The sequence below is a fragment of the Salmo trutta genome, chromosome 19 (genome assembly GCF_901001165.1).
Source record: "Salmo trutta chromosome 19, fSalTru1.1, whole genome shotgun sequence".
NCBI lineage: Eukaryota > Metazoa > Chordata > Actinopteri > Salmoniformes > Salmonidae > Salmo > Salmo trutta.
This window is the reverse complement of record NC_042975.1, coordinates 17,785,025-17,812,898: the sequence shown is the minus strand read 5'-3', so window position 1 is coordinate 17,812,898 and position 27,874 is coordinate 17,785,025. Positions and strand designations below refer to the sequence as shown.

The 27,874-nt window shown below is 38.9% G+C and overlaps 1 protein-coding gene across 1 annotated transcript in view; it reads right to left on the bottom strand.

Moving 5' to 3' along the window:
- LOC115155075 (rab effector Noc2-like) overlaps positions 1 to 21,860 on the bottom strand; it is a 72,376-nt gene extending 50,516 nt beyond the window's left edge. The window contains exons 1-5 of the mRNA XM_029701863.1: positions 21,589 to 21,860; positions 12,789 to 12,888; positions 12,165 to 12,308; positions 11,840 to 11,969; positions 8,198 to 8,284 (exon numbers count right to left, since the gene is read on the bottom strand). Coding sequence (XP_029557723.1) covers positions 8,198 to 8,284; positions 11,840 to 11,969; positions 12,165 to 12,308; positions 12,789 to 12,865 — 438 coding nt within the window. The 5' untranslated portion in view covers positions 12,866 to 12,888; positions 21,589 to 21,860. The remainder of the gene's footprint in view (positions 1 to 8,197; positions 8,285 to 11,839; positions 11,970 to 12,164; positions 12,309 to 12,788; positions 12,889 to 21,588) is intronic.
- Positions 21,861 to 27,874: the final 6,014 nt, after the last annotated feature.

The following is a 27,874-nucleotide window of genomic DNA, read 5'->3' as shown; positions in this document are numbered from 1 at the left end:
ATGTGGAGTAAAATAGCCAATAAAACTTTGTAAACTGTGTAAAAGTCACCATTGGCCTGATGGTGAAATCCCTGAGTGGTTTTCCTTCCTCTCCGGCAACTGAGTTAGGAAGAACGCCTGAATCTTTGTAGTGCTTGGGTGTATATTGATACACCGTCCAAAGTGTAATTAATGACTTTACCATGCTCAAAGGGATATTCAATGTATGCTTTTTTTTACCCATCTATCAATAGGTGCCTTTCTTTACGAGGCATTGGAAAACCTCCCTGGTCTTTGTGATTGAGTCGGCTTTTGAAATTCATTGCTTAACTGAGGGACTGTACAGATAAATGTATGTGTGGGGTACAGAGATGAGATTGCCATTCAATAATCATCTTAAAAAACTTATTGCACACAGTGAGTCCATGCAACTTATTATATGACTTGTTAAACACATTTTTACTCCTGAATGTATTTTGGTTTGCCATAACAAAGGGGTTAAATACTTATTGACTCAAGACATTCCAGCTTTTCATCTGTAAAACAAAATATGTTTTAACTTTTTTTTCAGTTTTACACACAAGACAACAAACAATATAAATAATATACTCAAGTAGAAAAAAAAGAAGAAAAAAACTATAAAGATACCGTACTTTAGACAAGTTCAAACACACTGGGCAGAAGGGTACAAAGGTTAAAGGGAATACTGTAGTTAACTTCTTTGGGATAGGGGGCGGTATTTTGATGTAAGGATGAAAAGCATGTCCTAAGTAAACTGCCTGCTACTTAGGCCCAGAAGCTAGGATATGCATATAATTGGATTTGGATAGAAAACACTCTAAAGTTTCTAAAACTGTTAAAATAATGTCTGTGAGTATAACAGAACTGAAATGGCAGACAAAACCCTGAGGACAAACCAACCCCCCCTCCCCCCCCAAAAAAATCATCCTACCACTGATTTCAATGTCTGGCACTTATATAATAGGGCAAAATTGTGCCCGGTTGCAGTTCCTAGGGCTTCCACTAGATGTCAACAGTCTTTAGAAAGAGTTTCAGTCTGGTGTTTGGAAAAATGAGCCAGAATTGTAGTTTTCTAGGTGGCTCCCATTTTGGCTGTAGTGTTTCAAAGCGAGTGAATGAGAGCGCGTTCTTTAGTATTTTTCTCTGGTAAAGACAATAACGATTCTCCGTCTTAAATTGTATCATTTATTTTCATATTAGGGTACCTAAGGTTTGATTATAAACGTTGATTGGACTTGTTCGGATAAGTTTATTGGTAACGTTTGGGATTCATTTTGTATGCATTTTGAAGGAGGGAAACCGAGTGGATTATTGACTGAAGCGCGCCAGCTATTCCTGTAAACAGACGAGGGATATGGGTGAAAAAATGCAACCACTTACAGACAGCCATTGCCACAGAATGACCATCCACTGGACCAAAATTAAAGTTAACAATGCTTTTTTTATTTTTATGTAAGCTCACATTTTAGTCTCTGACAGGGCAAGAGGAATAAGGCATCAGCAAGTCACATTCAATAAGAATCAATAGGCACATCAACCTCAATGTCCCCCTCACCCCAAAAACCCACAAAGAAATGCTCCTCCAACCTTTGAGTCACAGGGGTGTCAAATACAGACTTATTTTTGTTTTAATAAGAATGCCATCAGAGGATGGACTGTTCAAAGTAAGACCGGAATGGAGCCCAAGCATTATAGAACAGTTTGGAGTTCCCACATGTATTGAATTACATTTTCTGTCATTTCAGAGAGCACAACACATCTCCCACCCAATTTTTATAAGATGGGGGAACTGCCATCTTCCAGTTCTGGAGTATTAGCCGTCTAGCTAAAAGTTGTTTAATTAAGCAATAGTGTCCGACTGAATTCTTGACAGGGGTACATATAGGCAGTACTTCAAAAAGGGCTGTAAGGGGAGATGGATCTATAACATTTAAATATCAATTCCCAGAAACCAGACAGTTTGTGACAGTCCCAAAACATATGCAACAGTGTGGCTGGATCCATTTTGCATCTGACACAGGTAGGATCAAAATCAGAGAATATTCTTCTAAGTTTGGCCCCGGACCAGTGGACACGGTGAACCACCTTGAATTAGGCTGTGTCTAGTGCTAAAAGATGATGAATGCACCCTGTGCAGCACAGATTCCCAGGTGTCTTCCACAAGTTCCTCCCCCAAATCCTTTTCCAATCGAGTCTTTAATGATTGCGTATACATCTGAAATTGCACCCTTAGGAAGCTTGTTTAGCTCAAAGATAATCTCTATAGCTGTACTCGCAGTCCTATTGGAAAATTCAGGTGTGTTAGCTCTGACAAAGTTCCTAGTCTGAAGAGAGCGGAAGAAGTGGGATTGGGGAGGTTGAACTTTTCCTGTAGCTGAGCAAAAGAGGCAAATGTATAATCAAATAATAATTAGGATAGTGAGGAGAGGCCAAGTGGGTGACAGATGCCAAAAGCCCCATCATTTAAAGATAGAGGAAATAAAATCTTCTGATTGATCGGGCCTGAGAGAGAAAAGCCTCAGAGGCTAAAGGCTAAACGGAACTGATTCCAAATTTCAAGCGACTGTTTTACAATTGGGTTGACACACCTTTTGCCTAGGGACACTGGAAGAGACGAGCACAACACCGAGGAGTGCTGCAAGTTTACATGATTCAGACTCCATCTGGACCCAGAGTGGTTCAGGGCCAGTAGGATCAGTCTGCAGCCAGTACAAAAGGCCTCTGAAATTTGCAACCTAATAATATGTCTGAAAATTTGGTAGAGCTAAACCACCCAATGTTTTTTACCAATCCGTGGTACCTTGCCATCCCAAATAAAATACATGAATGTTTGATCCAGTGAATTAAAAAAAGATTTTGGAATAAAAATTGGGTAAACATTGAAATTAATATAAACATGTGGGCAACACATTCATTTTAATGACATTAACCCTTCCAATAAGAAAAAGAGGTTGTGACTTCCAAAAAGTAAAAGACTGTTTCAAACTGTCTGCTAGATCAACAATGTTTCCTTAAACAAATTTAAATATCTCCTTGTCACTTTAACTCCCAAGTATGTGAATTGATCCTGGACAATCCTAAACTGAAAGCTTGTAAAATAACACTTTAAAGCAGCCTGATTACAGGAAAAAGCTCACTCTTGCCTAGATTCAACTTGTACCCTGTGATTGAGCCACACTTTTTAAGAATATATAAGGCATGTGGTAATGAGTTATCAGGGTTTGTTTAATTTTGTATTTTCTTCCATATGGAAGAGCAGGACATACCTTGCCTTGAATTCATTTCTAGGAATAAGGTGATTTCAGAAGAAAATGTGTAAACATTTCTAAAAACATAATTCCACTTTGACATTATGGAGTATTGTGTCAAAATGTAATCTATTTTACATTCAGGCTGTAACAACAAAATGTGCAAAAAGTCAAGGAGTGTGAATCCTTTATTAAGACACTATAATTGAGCCTGTATCAGAATCCAGTAGCCCAAGCCGAATCCAGTAGCCCCTTCCTGCAATCAAATGATCAAATTGCCCTCTAGTGACCTCATGGGTGGAATGTTATCAATATTTGTTATAATTTCATAATTAATAAACATTATAAAAAGACCTGCAGAAAATTCAGTGTTTCTATGTCAAACGGTTTCATTATATTTCAGTCTTCTGTGATGTATGTAATATTGGGATGCAAACTCAAAATGTAATACATTTCAACTCTATATCTGACATGGTGCAGGTGTCATCTTTTTGTTATCGCATAAATATGTGTGTGAGGTGTATACTTTTGTTTCGATGTAGATTTGTTTAAGACTATCAAGAAACACTCCGTGACCCTGATTTAGCCCACTGCAGTAAAAAGTTAAAGGTCAGATCCAACGAGGTGCAGTGCAACACTAGAGCACTCTAATCAACTAACACCACCACCATTTTACATTCAAGTTTTCCCTCAATCTGACGACTACGATGGGGTATGAGGTATGTGGAGTTCTGCAGAGATGGTTGTCTTTCTGGAAAGTTCTCCCATTTCCACAGAGGAACTCTGGAGCTCTGTCAGAGTGACAATTGGGTTCTTGGTCACCACTCTGACCAAGGAAATGTTTTTGGTACCCTTCCCCAGATCTGTGCCTCGACACAATCCTGTCTCAGCGCTCTACGGACAATTCCTTCGACCTCATGGCTTGGTTTTTGCTCTGCCATGCACTGTCAACTGTTGGACCTTATATAGACAGGTGTGTGCCTTTCCAAATCATGACCAATCAATTGAATTTACCACAGGTGGACTCCAAACAAGTTGTAGAAACATCAAGGATGATCAAAAGAAACAGGATGCACCGGAGCTCAATTTCGAGTCTCATAGCAAAAGGTCCAAATACTTTGTAAATAAGGTATCTTATTTACCAAACCATTTTATGAAGTTCCCGACGGACAGTTATTGTGCTGACATTGCTTCCAAAGGCAGTTTGGAACTCAGTAGTGAGTGTTGCAACCAAGGACAGACAATTTTTACGAGCTATGCACTTCAGCACTCGACGGTCCCATCCACGGCTCCTAGACGTTTCCACTTCTCAATAAAAGCACTTACAGTTGACCAGGGCAGCTCTAGCAGGGCAGTAATTTGACGAACTGACTTGTTGGAAAGGTGCCATGTTGAAAGTCACTGAGCTCTTCAGTAAGGCCATTCTACTGCCAATGTTTGTCTATGGAGATTACATGGCTATTTGCTCGATTTTATACATCTGTCAGCAACGGGTGTGGTTGAAATAGCCAAATCCACTCATTTGAAGGCGTGTCCACATCATTTTGTATAGTGTAGCTTGTGAAAGTGAAATACTTACAATGAAAAACATGTTTTTTTATGCAAAAATGTTGCATGGGCCTCATATTTATAATGTGTATCATAGAAAGAATGAAGCCAGCTAAATGTCCTAATGTTTTGCTTAAGTTAATCTTGCATTTTACCAGAGAAAAGTAGACTGGTTACACTGAGAAAAGTAACTACACATCAGTCAGAGCGCTGTCTGCTGATAGAATGCCCCTTCATCAATTCTCATCCAGTAGAGAAGAGCAAATGAAGCACAAAATTAACCCCCCCTCCCCCGTGAACTAAACCAGTAATACGGTAAATCCCGAGATGAGAGAAGGATGGTATGACCATATGAAAATCTAATCTGAACACTAATCTGTGACAAAGTGAGAGGGAGACAAAGAGAGGAGAGTTAACAAAATAGAACTGAGGGAAAGGAAACTAAACTCAGGAGGGGCGCCTCCACAGAGGCATGTCATTACCAAGCCCAAATCCGACTGAAGACAGCCATTTTGAGTAAGCACCGGCACCATCTAAAGAAGGTCGATAAGGTGCCCTGTCAAACACTACCTTTGAAACGGTGACTATCTGCGGGAGCAGATTCACAGCAGTGGGGAATGACAAATGAAGACTGCCTTTCGAGGCACAGTGTGTGGTTAAAACATTTGGCAATGAAAACGATTTGGACATAAATGTCTTTACGGTACAGTGCCCTCTCTCAATCCTTAATTCTTCTGAGTCGTGGAAATTATTCATAAGCTTCTGTGATCTCTCTGCTAAAACTAACCCCATCCTCCCCCCACCTCCCCTGTTAAAGTCAGGGATGCCTGGTGATCCATATGTCAACACTGAGGAAATGATACTTGAACAAAGGCGGCCTACCTAAAACCAAGAAGTTCTGTGTTGTACGGTAATAATACATCTAGGTCGCCAATTCACAGGCTCCAGCTAAGCAGCTTTTTGGGGGCACTATTGTGATATGGCTTTCCATGAGGGAAAAGTTGCAAATTACTTGAATAATCTGGATATAGGCCTAGATATGGTAATATTACGTGGTTCAGATGTTCAATTACTCAGAGAAATGCCCCCACACATGGAACAGGCCAACCAATAAACTCCTTGAGAGAGGCCAATGAAAATAGTCCTATAGTATAGTGAATGAATATAGTCCATTGACTGCTGTTACTGTAATTTCCAAAATGGTGTTCGGCTTGAATGACAACCAACAGTACAGCTGAAATAATGCACATCCATTTTGTCTATGGCCAGGCATCAAGATCCTGATCCAAGATTGATATACGCATGGAGGAGAAAATGCCAGGACTAAATTGCAGAACACTTTTGAAAGGCATACGTTGAAGGGTCTAGAATGCTCCATGTCGTTACTACAGTGCTGGCTCATCCCTCGGAAAAAAACATGTAATCGCAAACACTTTTATCGCTCTTTTATCAGCATTAAAAAGGTACATTTCCATAATCGAAAAGATGAAAGATGAATCCCCCAATCAGGCTTGTGCATTGTAAACAACACTGTGGTGAGATGCCCATCCAGATCCTGCCAGCCCTGCTGACGACCAATGGGTGCCAAAATCAAGCCCTGAGAGAAACCTTATCCCTGGAGAAGCCAACCTGCAGCACTCTGTCTGAAGTCTGTCAGCTAGCTACAGCCCTGTGGGACCACAGACAGATACTACACTGAACAAAAATATAAACACAACATGTAAAGTGTTGGTACCATGTTTCAAGAGCTGAAATAAATTATCTCAGAAATGTTCTATATGCACACAAAAAATGATTTCTCAAATTTAGTGCACAAAAGTGTTTACATCCCTGTCAGTGAGCATTTCTCCTTTGGCAAGATAATCTAGCCACCTGGCAGGTGTAGCATATCAAGAAGCCAATTAAACAGCATGATCATTACAGAGGTGCACCTTGTGCTGGGGACAATAAAAGGCCACTCTAAAATGTGCGGTTTTCAAATCAAATCAAAGTTTATTTGTCACGTGCGCCGAATACAACAGGTGTAGACCTAACAGTGAAATGCTTACTTACAGGTTCTAACCAATAGTGTGAAAAAAAGGTATGTGTGTGTGTGTGTGTGTAGATAAGTAAAGAAATAAAACAACAGTAAAAAGACATTTGAAAACAAGAGTAGCAAGGCTATATACAGACACCGGTTAGTCAGGCTTATTGAGGTAGTATGTACATGTAGGTATGGTTAAAGTGACTATGCATATATGATGAACAGAGAGTAGCAGTAGCGTAAAAAGAGGGGTTGGCGGGTGGTGGGACACAATGCAGATAGCCCGGTTAGCCAATGTGCGGGAGCACTGGTTGGTCGGGCCAATTGAGGTAGTATGTACATGAACGTATAGTTAAAGTGACTATGCATATAAGATAAACAGAGAGTAGCAGCAGCGTTTTGTCACACAACACAATCCCACAGATGTCAGGTTTGAGGGATAGTACAATTGACTGCAGCAATGTCCACCAGAGCTGTTGCCAGATAATTTAATGTTAATTTCTCTTCCATAAGCAGTCGCCAATGTTGTTTTAGAGAATTTGGCAGTATGTCCAACCAGCATCACATCTGCAGACCACGTGTGGGTGAGCAGGTTGCTGATGTCAACGTTGTGAACAGCGTGCCCCATGGTGGGGCGGTGGAGTTATGGTATGGGCAGGCATAAACTACGGATAATGAACACAAATGCATTTTATCTATGGAAATTTGAATGCACAAAAATACCGTGACGAGATCCTGAGGCCCATTTTGAGGCCCATTTTTTTTTAAGGCATCTGTGACCAATATATGCATATCTGTATTCCCAGTCATGTGAAATACATAGATTAGGGCCTAATTCATTTATTTCAATTGATTGATTTCCTCATATGAACTGTAGCTCAGTAAAACCAATGAAATTGTTGCATGTTGCATTTATATTTTTGTTCAGTATACACAGGTGGCTGCTGAGGGGAGAACGACTCATAATGGCTGGAACGGCGCAAATGGAATGGCATCAAACACCTGGAAACGACGTGTTTGATGTATTTTATAACATTCCTCTAATTCCGCTCCAGTCAATACCAGGAGCCCGTTCTCCCCAATTAAGGTGCAACCAACCTCCTGTGGTAAACATTGTCTCTGGATGCTGCTGCTGTTGCTAAGATACTTCCAGGAAATTATACTGTTTTGCTTCTGCACTTCCATTGCACTTTTCTCAAACTGAAAGTGTTCACTGAATGGGCTTACCCCCTTATAAATATATAGGACTCACCACAATGGAAAGCATCCATCTGGTATATAATGTGAATAGTAATTTGAAGAATTATCAAAAATATGTATTCATGTAGTTGCCAGTTCAACTGCAGATGGGCTATCCAGTTGTAGGGATGTACGTTACCTCTCTGTGTTCACTGCAGATCTTGCACAGCCACTGAGTTCTCTTCTGACTGCACTGGGGCTCTATGCCACACTTGGTGCACACTTTCTGTAAGAGAGAGAGAGAATAACTTTTTTTTAAATAAGACCCGATTTTGAATTGAACATGAGTGGTGTACTGAGTAACGTGGACAAAACACAAAAAGGTCATACAATACTTTTCTATACTTTAATATGTATTATATACTGTAAGTTATAAAAAGTTATATACATACTTAGCTATAAAGTTCTTGCACTTTGCAACAGTAAAAAAACGCACATGATAATTTTACAGTTTGGCTTGAATTACTATACAAAATGCAATGTTCCATATTGAAATTGAAAACAGTCAGTGCCAAGTGAAGAACCTTTAGTAAGTCCAACAACTCTGTACTTCATAAAATTGGAGCGTGCCTGATAATATATATCCTGCAAAATGAAATGAATGTAAATAAATATAAAGCTTATGAAAGGACACTTTTTTTTATTGTTTAAAGAACTAAACAGAATAAAAATCACTGATCAATTCAATTATAGAGTGCCATCAATAGTTATCAAAGTGTTGGAAATTTGCTGAGCCATCACAGCCAAGTTTGTGACGTTGAAAAGTTCACAGAAAAGTCACTGTGACACATGTATTTCCATGATGTGAAGTCAAGTCATTGCACAACTCAACAAAACACTGCTCAACCTCCTCCCACCACAAATAAAGGGGGTGAGTCATTTGAACATGCAGACTTATGCGGAATTTCAAATGGCCTCTAGCCCCTACACACTAGGAACTTCTGAAGACAGCTTCCTTCTGCATTCTGAATGGCTGGCTGGGTGTAGTTTTCATCATATTGCATCAATCTATCCAGTCCTCTCAGATCTACAGCAGTGGCTATGGAGTAAGGGCTAAGGGATCGACTTGGAACTGAGCATTAATACAATCATCAGAAACATATTTGTAAATGTTGAAAGTGCGTGGAAGACGGAGAGAAACAAAATGGTGCAGTTTGAGGCCATGTGGCGGAGAGTGATATGGGCGCTGGAGATGTGTGAGCAGGTGGGTCTGGGCAGGGGTGATGTTGTGGATGTTTGTATGTTCTCGTTTGTATGTGTATGTTTTGCATTGCTTAAAATGGAAAAAATACATTATCTTACAACAAGAAAAAAGGAAACATTTGTATGTTCCTAGAGAACAACAAAGATCTTCAGTGTGTTCACCTAGCGTAGCCTTTGACAAAGCGAGAGCTTGGTTGGATGCAGCAGTGTAAAAAGACATCCAATTACATTACCTTAAGAATCAATTTGGAAGCAGGGTTGATTATGATGTTGAAAAGCAAGCATTTCGCTACACCCGCAATAACATTTGCATGTGTATGTGACCAATAACATTTCACTTGATAAAGTCACAGGAAGGAAGCTTTAATGGGCAGAGGGGCAGAGGCAGGGTAGTGACTTCATTAGCTGTGTGTGTGCGCGCATGTCTCCTCATTCACTGGATGGGCCTGTATTTGCACAGCTTATCACAGTCCAACCGTTCATCATCGAGCATCACACAGTCCCTAGCAGCATCCTTAAGTTTGGGATTGGACACACTTAATATATTGGATGCCTCCACACCTGTCCCTCCCAGTTAGGATGGTGAAGATATCCACATATCCATTTCCTATGAGACTGTAAACACAGCCTGCTCTATGCTCCTCTTTCAGGGCTTTGCTGCCCTCTCCTGTGCCTTAAGTTTACTACCGGGCTTTTCCTTCCGACAATCTTCAAACTGACCTCTCAACATTTTCTTTCATGTAGTCGAGCGATACATAAAACAGTCTAGCATAGACCACTTAAGGAGTTTGCATAACATCATGAGTACACCATTGAACATATCATGCAACGTCAACTAATCTACAGTGTTTGTAAATTTTTTACAGGGAAATTAGTAGGAGAATGAGTATATTCAGAAATATTTTCCCATTTGAAATGTTATTTTACATAGATTATCATAAAACACTCCCGCTTTCATGCTTTAGGTAAGCAACTTAGGCATTCCCATCTAAGGTCTCTGCTGCAACCCTATGGTGAAAAGTGATTACTACAAGCTGGCTATCCAGTCAAGTCCATGCTTTGGAACAGTGAATTGAACTGCCATTCACTACAATTAAACAATATTCCCTAATGATGAGTCCTATACATTCTGTTTACGTCTATTAGGCCTGTGCCTTGCTTGGTGAGAGTTATTATGTTATAGACATGACAGAGCTCTTGTAAGTATCTGTTTGAGATGAGAACCATTATAGGCACTACTGAACAGCAGAATGAACCCCCTCTTATCTGGTTTATACAGTCGCATACCACTTATTACATTTCCTCTCAGAGACCCACATAATCTATTTCCCCTGGGTTGTTTCATTTCCTCCCTTCTGATCTCATTACGTCCCAGTGCCACTGGCCTCTAGCACATGGAGCAGAGGAGTTGGAGAGAACACTCAGAATCGGAGAAGTTCAATGAGCTTCATGTCAAACCCACAGTATCTGTAGGAGAATACTGCAATTGTAATGATTCACGGTTAAAAAGAGTAGTGATCATCATCAAGCCTTTAGTTGAATCAGGTGTGTTAATTATCAACATCATCGATAAATACAAAAGCATATTTTTTTGACGCAGTTACTTTCCATTAGCGACAGGGCTCTAGACTAACTTTTTCCATTGTCATCAATAAGTAAGACAAGAAAGAAGTTGGCTATTTCATCTAACTGATTCAGGGAATGCATGATTGACATTTTAATTTGCAACATTTCCAAAAAGGATTCAGAATGATCAGTTATTTTTGGCACTTTAGAGATGAATTTGCCCCCCATCTTTTTTTGTGGATATTGACCTAGGCTATATGCTACATAATTCACCACCCGAGGAAGTGGGAACATTTAAATAGGATATTGTTGCTAGATAGCCATGTAATTGATCTAACAGTAAATGGAAAGCGGCAATCTGCAGTTCAAACAATAACAAAGTGAGGGATGGGGCTGGAGAAATGTAACCACTCAAATTCAGAAATAGATGGTCAGTCATTGCACCCATAGCTCTATGATATCAAAAGTATTGTTTCAACCATGTTTTGAGGCTATAATAGTGTTTGTTTACAATAACCTTGTTTACAAACAATGGAGTAAATCAATCTTCTATTTGGGGTTCTGATGGGGTACAGTTGAACTAAGCTCATAAAGGCATTTATAACTTTGGATTCTTGTCTAACATTGGGTATATCTCATTAATTTAATCGCAGATTGAACCTTTAAAGTCCTACAAAAACGTTCCATTGGTAGGCTACTTGATGTATTCACCCCAAATCGCGCGCTCCGCTTCATTCTACCAGTGCATCATCTCAATTGCATACTCCGGTTGTAAACTAGTGCCATTGCCTAATCATGAAAATTACAGATGTAAGCAAAATTGCTTCAATAAGAGGAAGGCAATATTGGTATTGGTAATTTATCGTCCCAGCTCTATCCCCACAGTACTTTCAAATGCTGGGAAGAGTTACGGATTAAGAGATTTGGATGAAAACCAAAGACACTGCAACCCTTCAGGTCGGTTTGGGCCTCTGCTATAGTAGAACAGAAGAGTAGGTGCGGTGACCTTTACCTTGCAGCAGTCCTGACAGAAGACGGAGGGGGTTCCCAGGAGGCCCAGGACCTCCCCACACAGCAGGCACTGGGACAGGCCGTTTCCCATCGCACTTTTCCTCATGTTGTCCAGACGCTCCACCAGCCTCCTGGGACGGACACACGCACGTGCATGCACACGCACACGCACACACACACACAAAGACTAAAGTTGGCTATGTACTGCAACTGACAGCTTAAGGATAGTCATTCCCAGATAAACTACCAGCAATTCATGGTTTTATTCTAATTTTCAATAGCATTACCAACCGCATGTGTGGTGTGTGCGCGCGAGTGCGTCCTACCCGATGCGGAGCTGTTCAGTCTGTTCCAGTTCCTCAGCCCTGCGGATGACACTAAGGATGTTCTCCATCTCCTGCTGCTCCAGCATCTGGCTCTTCCTCTGTCGGTCTGTACAGAAGGTGTGGACAGACCAGCCTGTCTGCAGCCTAGGACACAGACACACATGTTGCTTTACGCTGTTCATCAATTTTCATGTTTATTCTTTTGTGTCATTACATGTGGCAGTGCAGGCCAAAGTGAAACATGTTACGTGACTAACACAGGCTTATGCATGCATGTATGCACGCCTTACAAAAATATCTATCCTGCTAGCAAAAATATCTCCTTATATGACTGCACTGAACACAAACAAACTAGTACACGTGCAAAATGTTGTATCAAATACATAAATATACATTGCAGTGTAAGATCAAATGGTCACAATGGTTTTATAAAACATAACTGCCATGCTATCAAAAACAAGTTTCAACAAAACACACACTCAGTTCTACAACAAAAACTATACAAAGTAATGAAAATAATGGGCACAGGAATACTTTACACAACCATTACATCTTCCCCAGGTGACACAGCAAAAACACTCACGTACTTAGTGAGATGGTAGAGATTTTGGAGTGCGTACTCACTTGGCTCGAAGGGCCAGCTGCCGGTCATTGGGACAGACCCACTGATCGTTCCCTGTCCCAAACATGGCCTCCGTCATCTTTTGAGGGCTGATGACAAGGGCTGCAAAAACACATCCAGACACTCAGTCCTACTAAATGAAAGGCTACACCCCATCTGGGAATATCACTTCAAATAGATATTGACCCAGCACTGTATTACCCCCTCTAATTGAGTTTAGTTGTATATACTTGTGGCTTTTGTACATAGATCGCAATAGGAAAGAAGTTGGTATGACATTATCAAAATACATTGATAAGTGAATGAGTACTGCTAGGGAAGAAAGTGAAAACCAAATCAACAACATGATAAACACGGACCTACAGATAATAAACTGACCAATCAGTAAGCAAAGAAGATGGAGGGTTATGTCCATGAAGAGAGGGACATAAAAGTGTGCCTATGTCTCAGCTCTGTAGGGCAGCTAACACGAGACGAGAAGTCAGTTCTGGGTGGCTCTTCACAGTGTAGGCAGAAATACAACAGTCTCTGTTGCCAGTGACAACTTGAATAATGCTTCCTGCCTTGGGCAACAGATCATCGTGATGGTCACGCCATCTCCATTTGACTGCCAGGCAATACATCCATTGCTTCAGTTGTTTGTGTAATATATTCATCAAAAGATGTGCATGTGAAATGGTCCACTCGCGTCAGCCAACAACAACATGTTATTGTCCACAAATATGTTTTTTTCCTTTTCTTCTTTACTCTTGGATTGCACTAACACGTGCTATTAGTAGAACATCAATGTCCAGTAAATGAGTAGCTCCTGGATAAACCCATTACTGATTGTCATTTCAAATGGAAAAGGATGAAAGAAGGCCCTTGTATCCAAACAAACAGATGACATTCTTGTCGGGAGTGTATTGATGTGTGTATCTTAGAGGGCAATGCAAAGGTAAAAGCATTTGTCTCTGTGAAGTAGAGCAAAGGCAGCTATTTATCACAGGCCCAAACAATGAGTCACCCAGTTCTCTGGTATGTGGGCACACACGCAAACAACCATTACAGCGGATTTCACCCTGCTGGAAAATGGTTTGCTTTACTGAGTACTGTTACCAGACTATCAATAAGGAATTATAAGCACTGTGGAAAACATCTGCCTACTTCCCTCATTGGGGAGGACAGCACATGCACACACACAACATTCATTCACATTGTGTAACCTAATTTTATCATGTCAATATCCAAGTCACTGTCCTAATTTCTAAGTGTTGTTTGGACACAGCAAGGGTCTGAGTGCCCCACTCTCATTTGCTCGAAGAGGGGTTTCCAATTTAAATCATGCATTCTTTGATTCTGCTCCAAGAGGGGTTTACAATTTAAATCATGCATTCTTTGATTCTGCTCCACCTCTCGTTCCCCCACTAACAAACACACTACTGTAGATGCAGAGCCCCTGGTGTAAAGGGTAATGCTCCCCTTCTCTAACCACATGTAGGCCTACTCCTCTCCCAACGGAGACCGGGGTTCAATCACTGCACCAACCCTTCAAGCTATTTTTCCCAATTGATTGTATCTCTCTGGCATTTAAAATTGGTCTCAAAGTTTTTTTTATGTTTAAATTCCATTAAAAAACAACACTGATAACCTGTATAATGTGATTGACTTTATAAGTTGATTTGGGCATGAGCAAAACATCTGCAGAGACGTTTACAGCAAACGTAATCTCCACAAAATGTCCTTTAAATGTATATCCCTGTGCGCAGGTCGTTAATCTGTTGGATTGAATCCAATGCCGGCCTCGGGCTACATCTCAGTAGGCAAAAATAGAAACCTCGCCTTGCTTTTTCTCTTTCATTACCACTAATCGTAAAAGACAGGGACACAGATATCATATAGGCTTCTGTTAATTGACCAGGACAGAAGCCACTTTAGACAATTTAAATATATATTTTATGAACATGTATTTTTTTTTACTCTTTCCCTCGCTAACACGTACAACCTTCCTACCACGAATATTCTCTGGCTATAAACCTAAAACACCATGTCACAGAGATGCCACCGTGTTCTTGTTTATGGCTGAGCAATTAAATCTATTTACCTTTCCAACCCAACTAATGGCCTTTGTTCAACACTAGTGCTCTGGCCTCAGCCCCGGCGGCCTGCATTAAGTACGGCTAGAGCACAGCAAACAAAAACAGCAGAATTCATTAGGACACAAACATGTTTACAGGCTTCAGATTGAATTTGCCAAATCAGTGAGATGAAACTTTACATGTACATCAAGTTTCATAGTGCTCACAAACTTCCCTATTTGGCCCTGTAACATGTATATAAACAATTTAAGAAGAAAATAGAGTATTGTCAGCTTGTTACATCAGGTAATTCAATTATGTATGTGCATACAGAGATATGCTCAATCTGTAACACACTGCCTTGTGATATACTTCAATGGGCACTTTTTCCAACGAATTGGCTATGAAACAGAGCAACATTAAAGCAGTCATCATCGGCTCTTATCTGGCAGTAATAACTGACTGATTTCCAGTCTCAACCTTATCAAACAGTCTTTCCATTACATAAACTACAGGGATCTATCTAGCTCTGGGGCAATCGCTCTCTGCACCTTTTCAAGGGGAAAACCTGCCTTGGCACAAAGCTGTTGGCAAACAGTCAAAAGAAGGGAGAGAAACTGTTTACCTGTAAAATTTCCCCCTACCTTTGAACGAGCGAGAGCTATGAGAGCCAGTTATATCGCTTTGCTGCGGGCTAGGCCTGTGAACAAACAAAAGGCAAGAGCGAGGAAAAGAAGGAAACAGTGAAGTCAGGGGTTTAGCTCTCAGTCGTAGTTCACAGCCTGCCTGCCTTGTCTGACAGGCTGGTCACATGACAGGAGAACAATTCCCCACAGAAACATCCTGTTCCTTCCAGATGAATGCACTGTAAGTCACTCTGACTTATAAGAGTGTCTGTTAAATGACTAATGTAAATGTAAAACAGACTTCTGTGATTGACTAGGATAACAAAAGCAGTGCCATGGCTCTCCACCCAACGCAAGCACACAGGAAAAGGCTAACATGGTTACCATTGACATGCTTTTACCAACAATTCTGAGAGTCTCCTTTATCTTATTTGGGGAGGGCCCTTTGTGCATAACTCAAGTCATTGAAATTAAATGTGACAGTGTTGCTTTCAATTGCTGTAACTCGTCTGTTGTAGTAATGTGTATGCCCTGGCTGATTGAGATTGAATGTGAACTCTACCTGAGGACCCACTCCTCATTATTCTCAAAATCTATTTGGTCCCGTGTGGCTCAGTTGGTAGAGCATGGTGTTTGCAACGCCAGGGTTGTGTGTTCGATTCCCACGGGGGACCAGTACAGAGAAAACAATTATAAAATGTATGCATTCACTACTGTAAGTCGCTCTGGATAAGAGCGTCTGCTAAATGACTAAAATGTAAATGTAGACTGAATGAATACATTTGTTTATGTGGCCCATTCAAAACATGCTGTTTTTAGCATATAGAACAGCATGAAGCAATTGCCATCAAAATCTTACCAGGTGGGATATAAAAGTGATACAAATGTGATGCCCCCCAATGAAAATGCCTACTTGCCTAGAGTTCATGTGTAGCACAGGTTTAACAGTCATGCATCTGATATATTGCTAATCTACCTGCTTGTTTTCAGGCGACTTTAGAGTGGCACGTTTCTAGTGACAACTTTACTTATACAGTCTGTCCCTACACAGGATTCAGTGTCTCTTGTGGTTTCTGTACTTGTTAATTTAGGCGGCAGGTAGCCTAGCAGTTTGGGCATTGGGCCAGTAACCGAAAGGTTGTTGGTTTGAATATCTGAGCTGACAAGGTGAAGAATCTGTCGATGTGCCCTTGAGCAAAGCACTTAACCCTAATTTGCTCCAGGGATGCTGTTCTACTATGGCAGACCCTGTAAAACAACACATTTCACTGCATCTATCTGGTATGTGACAATACAAAATACATCTAATTATGTCTTTGATGCATTTTCTGTGCTGTAAACTTTTCTTTCAAGTTACAAAGTATTGACATGTTGTGCTCAAATCTTCAGTCAGCTATTTCATTAATGAAAGGAACTTCAGGCCAAGGTGAATGTTTGTATGCATTTAGTTATTATGCATAAAGTATGTGCCATGAATTGTAGCTCACAGAAAACATTGCTTTAGTTTGAAATACTATGAAGAGGTCATTTCTCTACCGAGGTAAAGTTGGTTTTATATTCACACATTCAGACATTCAACAGACATCCTTACGTCATTACGAAAGGGTTTTCTAATGATCAATGACATTCATAAGACATTCGCCAAAAGCCATTTACAAATGTAAAAATCAATAACTAATTCACTGTTTGTCACAGAAACATCAAACAAGGTATGATTTATTCTATAAATGTCTAGTATACTTTCACAACCTTTTCTTTGAGTAAACATTCCAGTTTTGATTTGATAGAAATACATAACATTTATAAAATCCCATTTAAAGCTATATAAATCAATAACGTTTTCACTGATTATGACAGAAAAATCTAACTAGGTATGATTTATTCTATGAATGTCTAGCATACTTTTACAAACTTTTGTTTTGAGTAAACATTCCAGTTTTGATTTGATATAAATACATAAAATCTATAAAATGTCATTTAAAGAAGTATAAATCAATAACTAATTCACCGTTTGTCACAGAAACATCAAACTAAGTAGGATTTAACCTATAAATGTCTAGCATACTTTTACACCTTTGTTTAGTGGAAAAATTCCAGGTTTTAATTTTATAGAAATACATAAAATCTATATAATGACATTTTAAACTGTATAAATCAATAACTAAATCAACGTTTTTCACAGAAACATCAAACTAGGTATGATTTATTCTAGAAATGTCTAGCATACTTTTACAACCTTTGTTGAGGAAAAATTCCAGTTACGATTTGATAAAAATACAAAACATCTATAAAATGCCATTTTAAATTGTATAAATCAATAACTAATTCACCATTTGTCACGGAAACATTAAACTACGTATGATTTATTATACAAATGTCTAGCATACTTTTAAAACCTTGTTGTGAATACAAATGCCAGTTTTCATTTTATAGAAATACATGAAATCTATAAAACATCAAACAAGGTGTGATTTATTCTATAAATGTCTAGTGTGCTTTTACAACCTTTGTTTTGAGTAAAAATCCCAGTTCTGTTGACGTTGAGACTGGTGTTTTGCGGGTACTAATTAATGAAGCTGCCAGTTAAGGACTTTTCTCAAACTTGCAATCAAATGCACTTGTCCTCTTGCTCAGTTGTGCACCGGGGCCTCCCACTCCTCTTTATATTCTGGTTTAAGCCAGTTTGCGCTGTTCTGTGAAGGGAGTAGTACACAGCGTTTTACGAGATCATCAGTTTCTTGGCAATTTCTCACATGGAATAGCCTTCATTTCTCAGAACAAGAATAGACTGACGAGTTTAAGAAGAAAGTCCTTTGTTCTGGCCATTTTGAGCCTGTAATCGAACCCATAAATGCTGTTGCTCCAGATACTCAACTAGTCTAAAGAAGGCCAGTTTTATTGCTTCTTTAATTAGAACAAGCTTTAATCAGAACAGTTTTCAGCTGTGCTAAAATCATTACGAAAGGGTTTTCTAATGATCAATTAGCCTTTTAAAATTATAAACTTGGATTAGCTAACACAACGTGCCATTGGAACACAGGAGTGATAGTTGCTGATAATGGGCCTCTGTACGCCTACGTAGATATTCCATTAAAAAAATCAGCCATGTCCAGCTACAAAAGTCATTTACAACATTAACAATACTTTTCTAAGTGACTTTTCTAAGTGACCCCAAACTTTTAAACGGTAGTGTATGTTATGGTTCACTCTTATATGACTGAAGATGCAGAATTATATGCCAGGCACCTTCTAATAGTGTACAACAGACTCATTAAAACTTTAACCACACACCCTCTAGATGGACTTAATGCCCTCAATTAAATCAAAACTGTAATTTTTACTTAAAACAAAAGTTTTAAAAGTATGCTAGGTATTTATAGAATAAATCACCTTGTTTGATGTTTCTGTGACAAACAGTGAATTCGTTATTGATTTATACAGTTTAAAATGGCATTTGATAGATTTTATGTATTTCAATCAAGTCAAATGGAATTTTTACTCAAAACAAAGGTTGTTAAAGTATGCTAGACATTTATAGAATAAAGCAAACCTAGTTTGATGTTTCTGTGACAAACGGTGCATTAGTGATTGATTTACACAGCTTTAAACTTGAATTTTATAGATTTTATGTATTCCTACAAATCAAAACTGGATTTTTCCCTCAAAACAAAGGTTGTAAAAGTATGCTAGACATTGATAGAAAATATCATACCTAGCTTGATGATTCTGTCATAATCAGTGAAAACGTTATTGATATATATATATATACATACAGTTGAAGTCGGAAGTTTACATAGAATAAGGTTGGAGTCATTAAAACTTGTTTTTCAACCACTCCACAAATTTCTTGTTAACAAACTGTAGTTTTGGCAAGTTGGTTAGGACATCTACTTTGTGCATGACACAAGTCATTTTTCCAACAATTGTTTACAGACAGATTATTTCACTTATAATTCACTGTATTACAATTCCAATGGGTCAGAAGTTTACATACACTAAGTTGGAAAATTCCAGAAAATGAAGTCATGACTTTAGAAGCTTCTGATAGGCTAATTGACATAATTTGAGTCAATTGGAGGTGTACCTGTGGATGTATTTCAAGGCCTACCTTAAATCTCAGTGCCTCTTTGACATCATGGGAAAATCAAAAGAAATCAATAAAAAAATTGTAGACCTCCACAAGTCTGGTTCATCCTTGGGACAAACAATAGCAAAGGACCTTGTGAAGATGCTGGAGGAAACAGGCACAAAAGTATCTATATCCACAGTAAATCGAGTCCTATATCGACATAACCTGAAAGGCCGCTCAGCAAGGAAGAAGCCACTGCTCCAAAACCGCCATAAAAAAGCCAGACTACGGTTTGCAACTGCACATGGGGACAAAGATCGTACTTTTTGGAGAAATGTCCTGTGGTCTGATGAAACAAAAATAGAACTGTTTGACCAAAATTACCATTGTTATGTTTGGAGGAAAAAGGGGGTCGCTTGCACGCCGAAGAACACCATTCCAACCATGAAGTATGGGGGTGGCAGCATCATGTTGTGGGGGTGCTTTGCTGCCGGAGGGACTGGTGCACTTCACAAAATAGATGGCATCATGAGGCAGGAAAATATGTGGATACATTGAAGCAACATCTCAAGACATCAGTCAGGAAGTTAAAGCTTGGTCGGAAATGGGTCTTCCAAATGGGCAATGACCCCCAAGCATACTTTCAAAGTTGTGGCAAAATGGCTCAAGGACAACAAAGTCAAGGTATTGGAGTGGCCATCACAAAGCTGGGCAGAACTGAAAAAGCGTGTGCGAGCAAGGAGGCCTACAAACCTGACTCAGTTACACCAGCCCTGGCAGGAGGAATGGGCCAAAATTCACCCAACTTATTGTGGGAAGCTTGTGGAAGGCTACCGAAAATGTTTGACCCAAGTTAAAGAATTTAAAGGCAATGCTACCAAATACTAATTGAGTGCATGTAAACTTCCGACCCACTGGGAATGTAATGAAAAAAAATAAAAGATGAAATAAATCATTCTCTCTACTACTATTATGACATTTCACATTCTTAAAATAAAGTGGTGATCCTAATTGACCTAAGAAAGGGAATTTTTACTAGGATTAAATGTCAGGAATTGTGAAAAACTGAGTTTAAATGTATTTGGCTAAGGTGTATATAAACTTCCGACTTCAACTGTATATATATTTTTTAAATTCCATTTTATAGATGTTGTGGCATTTCTATCATATCAGAACTGGAATGTTTACTCAAAGCAAAGGTTGTAAAAGTACACTAGACATTTATAGAATAAATCACACCTTGTTTGATGTTTCTGTGACAAACAGTGAATTCATTATTGATTTATACAGTTTAAAATGGCATTTGATAGATTTTATGTATTTCTATCAAGTCAAAATGGCAATTATTTTTTACTCAAAACTAAGGTTGTAAAAGTATGCTAGACATTTATAGAATAAATCATACCTAGTTTGATGTTTCTGTGACAAACGGTGAATTAGTTATTGATTTACACATCTTTAAAATTGCATTTTATAGATTCTATGTATTTCTATAAAATCCAAACTGGCATTTGTATTCACAACAAAGGTTTTAAAAATATGTTAGACATTTATAGAATAAATCATATCTAGTTTGATGATTCTGTCATAATCAGTGAAAATGTTATTGATATATATATTTTTAATGCCATTTTATAGACGTTAATGTATTTCTATGAAATCAGAACTGCAATGTTTACTCAAAGCAAAGGTTGTAAAAGTACACTAAACATTTATAGAATAAATCCTGCCTAGTTTGATGTTTCTGTGACAAACGGTGAATTAGTTATTGATTTATACTTCTTTAAATGGCATCTTATAGATTTTTTTCAAATCAAACTTGAATGTTTACTAAAAACAAAAGGTTGTAAAAGTATGCTAGACATTTATAGAATAAATCATACCTAGGTTGATGTTTCTGTAACAAACGTTGAATTAGTTATTGATTTATACATTTTTAAATGGCTTTTGGCAAATGTCTGTTGAATGTGTGATAAATGTTTGTTGAATGTCTGTTGAATGTCCAAATGTGTGAATATAAAACCATCTTTACCTCGGTCATTTCTCTTACCTGTGTGTGTCCGCAGATGGAGGTCAATAGTGGATCCGTGCAGGTTTTCCCTCTCTCTGCTCCAGCTGCTCCTGGAACTTGACGTGAACTCGGCACAAAAACACCTGTCTGGTACAATGAAAACGCATCCAATTCAGGGAGGCTTTGGAGTGGACTTCTGTGCTGTTTCCTCTTGTCAATTTATTAGAAGGGATATGGGAAAGACCATTTCTAGTGTCACAGGGAGCAAACGTGGGAGCAAATGTGTCGTTAGCTTGGCACAGTGGACGAGTGGTTCAAGTTATCTGGTGGCGGCTGCTTCCCCCACCCACCCACTAGAAAAAGTAATTAGCCCACGTGTGCTTTGCTCTCCACTGCAAACAGCAGCCTCTCTCTGGGCTTATGGAAATGGGAGAGAGAGAGAGAGAGGGTTGCATGGCAAGTGTTCTAGTTCAGTGTTCGACCAGAGTTCTGTGGCATAATAGACATATTTACATTTTCCATTATAAAGCCATTGCTGTCTCATCATAATTGTGTATAATGCAAATATTGTATTTCGTGTCCACAAATGTACATTTAACATTCAACAATGTATTTAATATATGTTCATTTCTTAATACTCATACTTTGAGGCATTAAATACAATCATTGCATTATACACAATTATGATGACCATATACTTTACAATCAATTTGAGACAAATAGGATAAAGGTGTGATGACCATTCAGGATTGAAACCGCTAAAAACTACATTTAATCATGCATAGGTCAACTTCATTATAAGGGACCAATGAGCATGCCCCTCAAAAGTCTCGAAGGAACTAAAGGGCAAGCATCTCTAATGACAACAGAGGACATCTGTCACACACTCTCAATCACTCACCTCTCTGGAAAAACATTGGCCAAGTCAGTTGCATTATGTCTTTACATCTACAGTAACCACTCAGATCAGAGGGGTAGGTAGGTTTACTGTGGATCTGTTTCAGAAGGCATGATGTCTGGAGGGTGGGCTTACTGTGGAACGGTTTCAGCAGACATTATAAACGTACGCCTACCACGCGTGCTACCTGGAAATGTAGCAATATAGCCTATCAATTAAATGTTGTTTACGAAGTAACGCACAGTCAAAAGATTTACACAGAATGTAGTGATCATAAAATAGTGGCTATATCTATGAGAACCAAGGTTCCAGAAGATGGGCCTAAACTATTGTATAATAGATCATAGAAAAGTTTTTGCTGTCACTCTTATGTGGATGATTCCAATTACTGATACACATGCACCTGTTAAGAAACCGACTGTTAGAACTGTTAAGGCTCCATGGATTGATGAGGAAATGAAAAACTGTATGGTTGAAAGAGACGTGGCTAATAAGCCTGGCTGAACATCTAACTGGCTGACTTACTGCAAATTGAGACATTATGTGACTAGAAACTGTATTATAAAGCCAAGATCAATGACATAATGAATTATGAAAAAAAATGTTGGCGTACTTTAAATGAAATTATGGACAGAAAGACAAATTCAACTCCATCTTTCATCAAATCAGATGGCTTATTCATCACAAAACCATTTGAGGTTGTCAATTATTTGAATGATTACTTCATTGGCAAAGTGGCAAACTTAAGCAGGAAATACCAACAACGAACAGTGAACAATCATATTCATGCAGAAAAAAACTAATAATGAAAGAAAAGCATTGTAAGTTTGATTTTTGTAAAGTGTGGGACAGATAAAAAAGAATTGTTATCGATCAATAATGACAAACCTACTGGCATTGCCAACTTAGATGGAAGGCTACTGAGGATGGTAGCTGACTATATGGCCACTCCTATCTGTTATATCTATATTTTTGTCCTCAGGCCTGAAGGGAAGCCAAAGTCATTCCGCTATCCAAGAGTGGTAAAGTGGCCTTTACTGGTTCTAACAGCAGACATATCAGCTTGCTGCCAGCTCTTATCAAACTGTTAGAAAAGATTGTGACCAAATACAATGCTATTTTCTCTGTAAACAAATTGACAACAGACGTTCAGCAAGCTTATAGAGAAGGGCACTAAACATGTGATGCACTGACACAAATGACTGATGATTGGTTGAAAGAAATCAATAAGAAGATTGTGGGAGCTGTACTGTTAGATTTCAGTGCAGTCTTTAATATTATTGACCATAACCTTTTGTTGAGAAAATATATGTTTTATGGCTTTTTAACCTCTGGCATATCGTGGATTCAGAGCTCTCTCTCTAATACAACTCAGAGGGTTTTATTTAATGTTAGCTTCTCTAATGTCAAACATGTAGGCTGTGGTGTACAGCAGAGTAGTTCTCTAGGCCCTCTATTTTTTTAAATATATTTTTACCAATGACATGCCACTGGTGTTACCTTATACTGTAAACTGTCATGGTAAAAACATATAGATTCAATGGTTGTAAAGACGGGGAAAGATCTGTCCGTAATAAAGAGATGTTCTGTTTTTTTGACACCACACTCCAGAAAACAAGTCCTGCACACTTTAGTTTTGTCTTATCTTGATTATTGTCCAGCTATGTGGTCAGGTGCTGCTAAGAAAGACCTAGTTAACCTGCAGCTGGCCTAGAACAGAGCGGCAAGTCTTGCTTTTCATTGTAATCAGAGGGCTAACATACAGTTGAAGTTGGAAGTTTACATACACTTAAGTTGGAGTCATTAAAACTCTTTTTTCAATCACTCCACAAATTTCTTGTTAACAAACTATAGTTTTAGCAAGTCAGTTAGGACATCTACTTTGTGCATGACACAAGTTATTTTTCCAACAATTGTTTACAAACATATTATTTCATTTATAACGCACTGTATCACAATTCCACTGGGTCAGAAGTTTACATACACTAAGTTGACTGTGCCTTTAGACAGCTTGGAAAATTCCAGAAAATGATGTCATGGCTTTAGAAGCTTCTGATAGGCTAATTGACATCATTTGAGTCAATTGGAGGTGTACCTGTGGATGTATTTCAAGGCCTACCTTCAAACTCAGTGCCTCTTTGCTTGACATCATGGGAAAATCAAAATAAATCAACCAAGACCTCAGAAAATATATTGTAGACCTCCACAAGTCTGATTCATCCTTGGGAGCAATTTCCAAATGCCTGAAGGTACCACATTCATCTGTACAAACAATGGTATGCAAGTATAAACACCATGGGACCACGCAGCCTGCATACCGCTCAGGAAGGAGATGCGTTCTGTCTCCTAGAGATGAATGTACTTTGGTGCGAACAGTGCAAATCAATCCCAGAACAACCGCAAAGGACCTTGTGAAGATGCTGGAGGAAACAGGTACAAAAGCATCTATATTCACAGTAAAACAAGTCCTATATCGACATAACCTGAAAGGCCGTTCAGCAAGGAAGAAGCCACTGTGCCAAAACTGCCATAAAAAAGCCAGACTATGGTTTGCAACTGCACATGGGGACAAAGATCGTACTTTTTGGAGAAATGTCCTCTGGTCCGAGGAAACAAAAATAGAACTGTTTGGCCATAATGACCATCGTTATGTTTGGAGGAAAAAGGGGGAAGATTGAAAGCTGAAGAACACCATCCCAACCATGAAGCATGGGGGTGGCAGCATCATGTTGTGGGGATGCTTTGCTGCAGGAGGGACTGGTGCACTTCACAAAATAGATGGCATCATGAGGCATGACTCAGTTACACCATCTCTGTCAGAAGGAATGAGCCAAAATTCACCCAACTTATGGAAGCTTGTGGAAGGTTACCTGAAACATTTTGACCCAAGTTAAAGAATTTAAAGGCAATGCTACCAAATACTAACTGAGTGTATGTAAACATCTGACCCACCGGGATTGTGATGAAAGAAATAAAAGCTGAAATAAATCTTTCTCTCTACTATTATTGACATTTCAAATTCTTAAAATATAGTGGTGTTCCTAACTGATCTAAGACAGGGAATTTTTACCAGGATTAAATGTCAGGAATTGTGAAAAACTGAGTTTAAATGTATGTCAACTTCCGACTTCAACTGTAAATACTATGCATGCCAGTCTCTCTTTGCTAAGAGTTGAGGAGAGACTGACTGCATCACTTCCTCTTTTTGTAAGAAACAATGTGTTGAAAATTCCAAATTGTTTGCATAGTTAACTTACACACAGCTCTGCCACACACACTTATCCCACCATAGTCCCCAAATCCAGAACAAATTTAAGAAAGTGTACAGTATTATATAGAGCCATTATTGCATGGTACTCCCATCTCATACTGCTCAAATGAACAATAAACCTGGTTTAAAAAACAGATAAAGCAACACCTCATGGCACAACACATCTCCCGTATTTTACCTAGATATTGTGTGTATGTATTGATATGTAGGCTATGTGTGCCGTTTTTAAATGTATGTAGTTTTGTCTATTAATGTTCTGTATTATTTAATGTTTCATGTTCTGTGTGGACGCCAGGAAGAGTAGCTGCGGCTTTCACAACAGCTAATGGGGATCCTAATAAAATACCAAGAATACCAACAGTGCGAATGAGAGGACAATTTCTTTAGCCTTTTGGGATAGAATAACTTTCCATGTAGGCCTAAAAAGTTCAAACGTTTTCCGAGTGCTAGGCTACACCATTCATGAACGTTTGTAAACAAACTGAATTAATCATGAACGATTATTCAAGATTAAAAAAAATAAACCCGCCAATATATCATATTTGAGTCAAATTAACACATTTTAAATGTTAGGTAACATTGAAAATAAAATGTGTCTATTACGTAAACTAGCAAAAGCAAAAGTAATCTACCATGCGGGCAAGAGAAGAAAGGCAATTGAATGAAAGTGTGATTGATTGAATCAACATATCTCATCTGCGATACAAAATTGAAAGTTAAAATGTTCAACAATTCCTTGTCTGGGCATTTGTAGGTATCTGGATAAGCAAATGTCAAATATATTCAATGCTATCAACAAAATAATTCTCAAATAAATTGTCTAATCAGATATCAGGTGTTTTAGTGCTACTGTTGGATCAAAAGTCTAAATTCATTCAGGATCACCTAGCTGCCTAAACCAATTTTGTCACAAATGTAGGGACCACAGTATAGATAATATTGTAGCAAAATCAGGAAGAAGGGCCCAAAAATCCATTGAGTTAAGGTTATTATATTACTTACTTCCTTCAGTAAATCCTTCACGTGTACATGCCTTTCCGATGACCACCATTGCGCCATTCCACTTCTGACACCAATGTAGCGAACGGAGGGAGCGGAAAGCCACCATCCGAGACCCAGACCTCATTTATGTGGTCTCAAAACCAAGACAAAAGATATCTAGTCTCCATCTCTGGAAAGGGATACTAGGGCTTTGTTCTGTGTTTATGTAGCCTTCACACCTGGTCTGATGGAGAGATATGCTTAGATGTTTCCTTGACTTCCCTCCCCTCCCCATCTGTGAAAGAAGGGCCCAAAAATCAATCTGAAAGGTCAGAATCATATTCTCCAGGTTAAGGGCCTCTGGCAGCCAGGGAATCCATTATTGACAACAAATAGAATTAGCAACACAGATGGCCAGGCTCAAAGTGCCCCATGTAATTTATTTTCCCCTTCGGCCATTTTAAAACTCCTAGCTTTGCTATTAAGGATAATCTCCCATTTCCTTCTCAAACTCTCGTAGTCCAGATACCAGAAAAATCAAGCAATTTGTTGTAGAAAATGTGATTACTCTACTTAAGAAAACTTAGTGTAGTTTATTGTAAGTCTTATCATTTCAGTACCTACCACTTTTTGAATGATATCCAATGTAGCCAAGGTGGGGTTATATTCTAGCCATAAAACAGGGGCCTGTTTAGTGGGGTGCAATACCCTTATGGTTTCATATAGAAATTGTGTATAGAGCTGATATTATCCGCTTTTCTGCATTAGTGTTAAGTCCTTCACAATAGTTCCATCTAAACATTCTGTAGCGTCGCACCCTCTTGAATAAGTCCCAGATGTGCCACAGTCCTTCACCAGGGTCATAAAAAGACAGGTTGCGTGCCATGGTCACCAAGTATCGATTGAATTTTACAGTAGAACATATTCATCAGTAGTCTATCTTTGATTTTATTCAGCAAAGCATATGCCTATTTTACAAACAGTACAGAAACAGAGGGATTGTCAATCATCATACAAACGGAGCAGCGGTTGTTAACATTTCAATCATGCAACAAGACAAGTGAAAGAATTGCAATGGCATCATACTTGTGTTTTGAGTTGGAGAAAACCATCCACAAATACAATTACTGAGCCACATGAAAGAGGGGGAGATCAATATGATCTGAACAACAGCC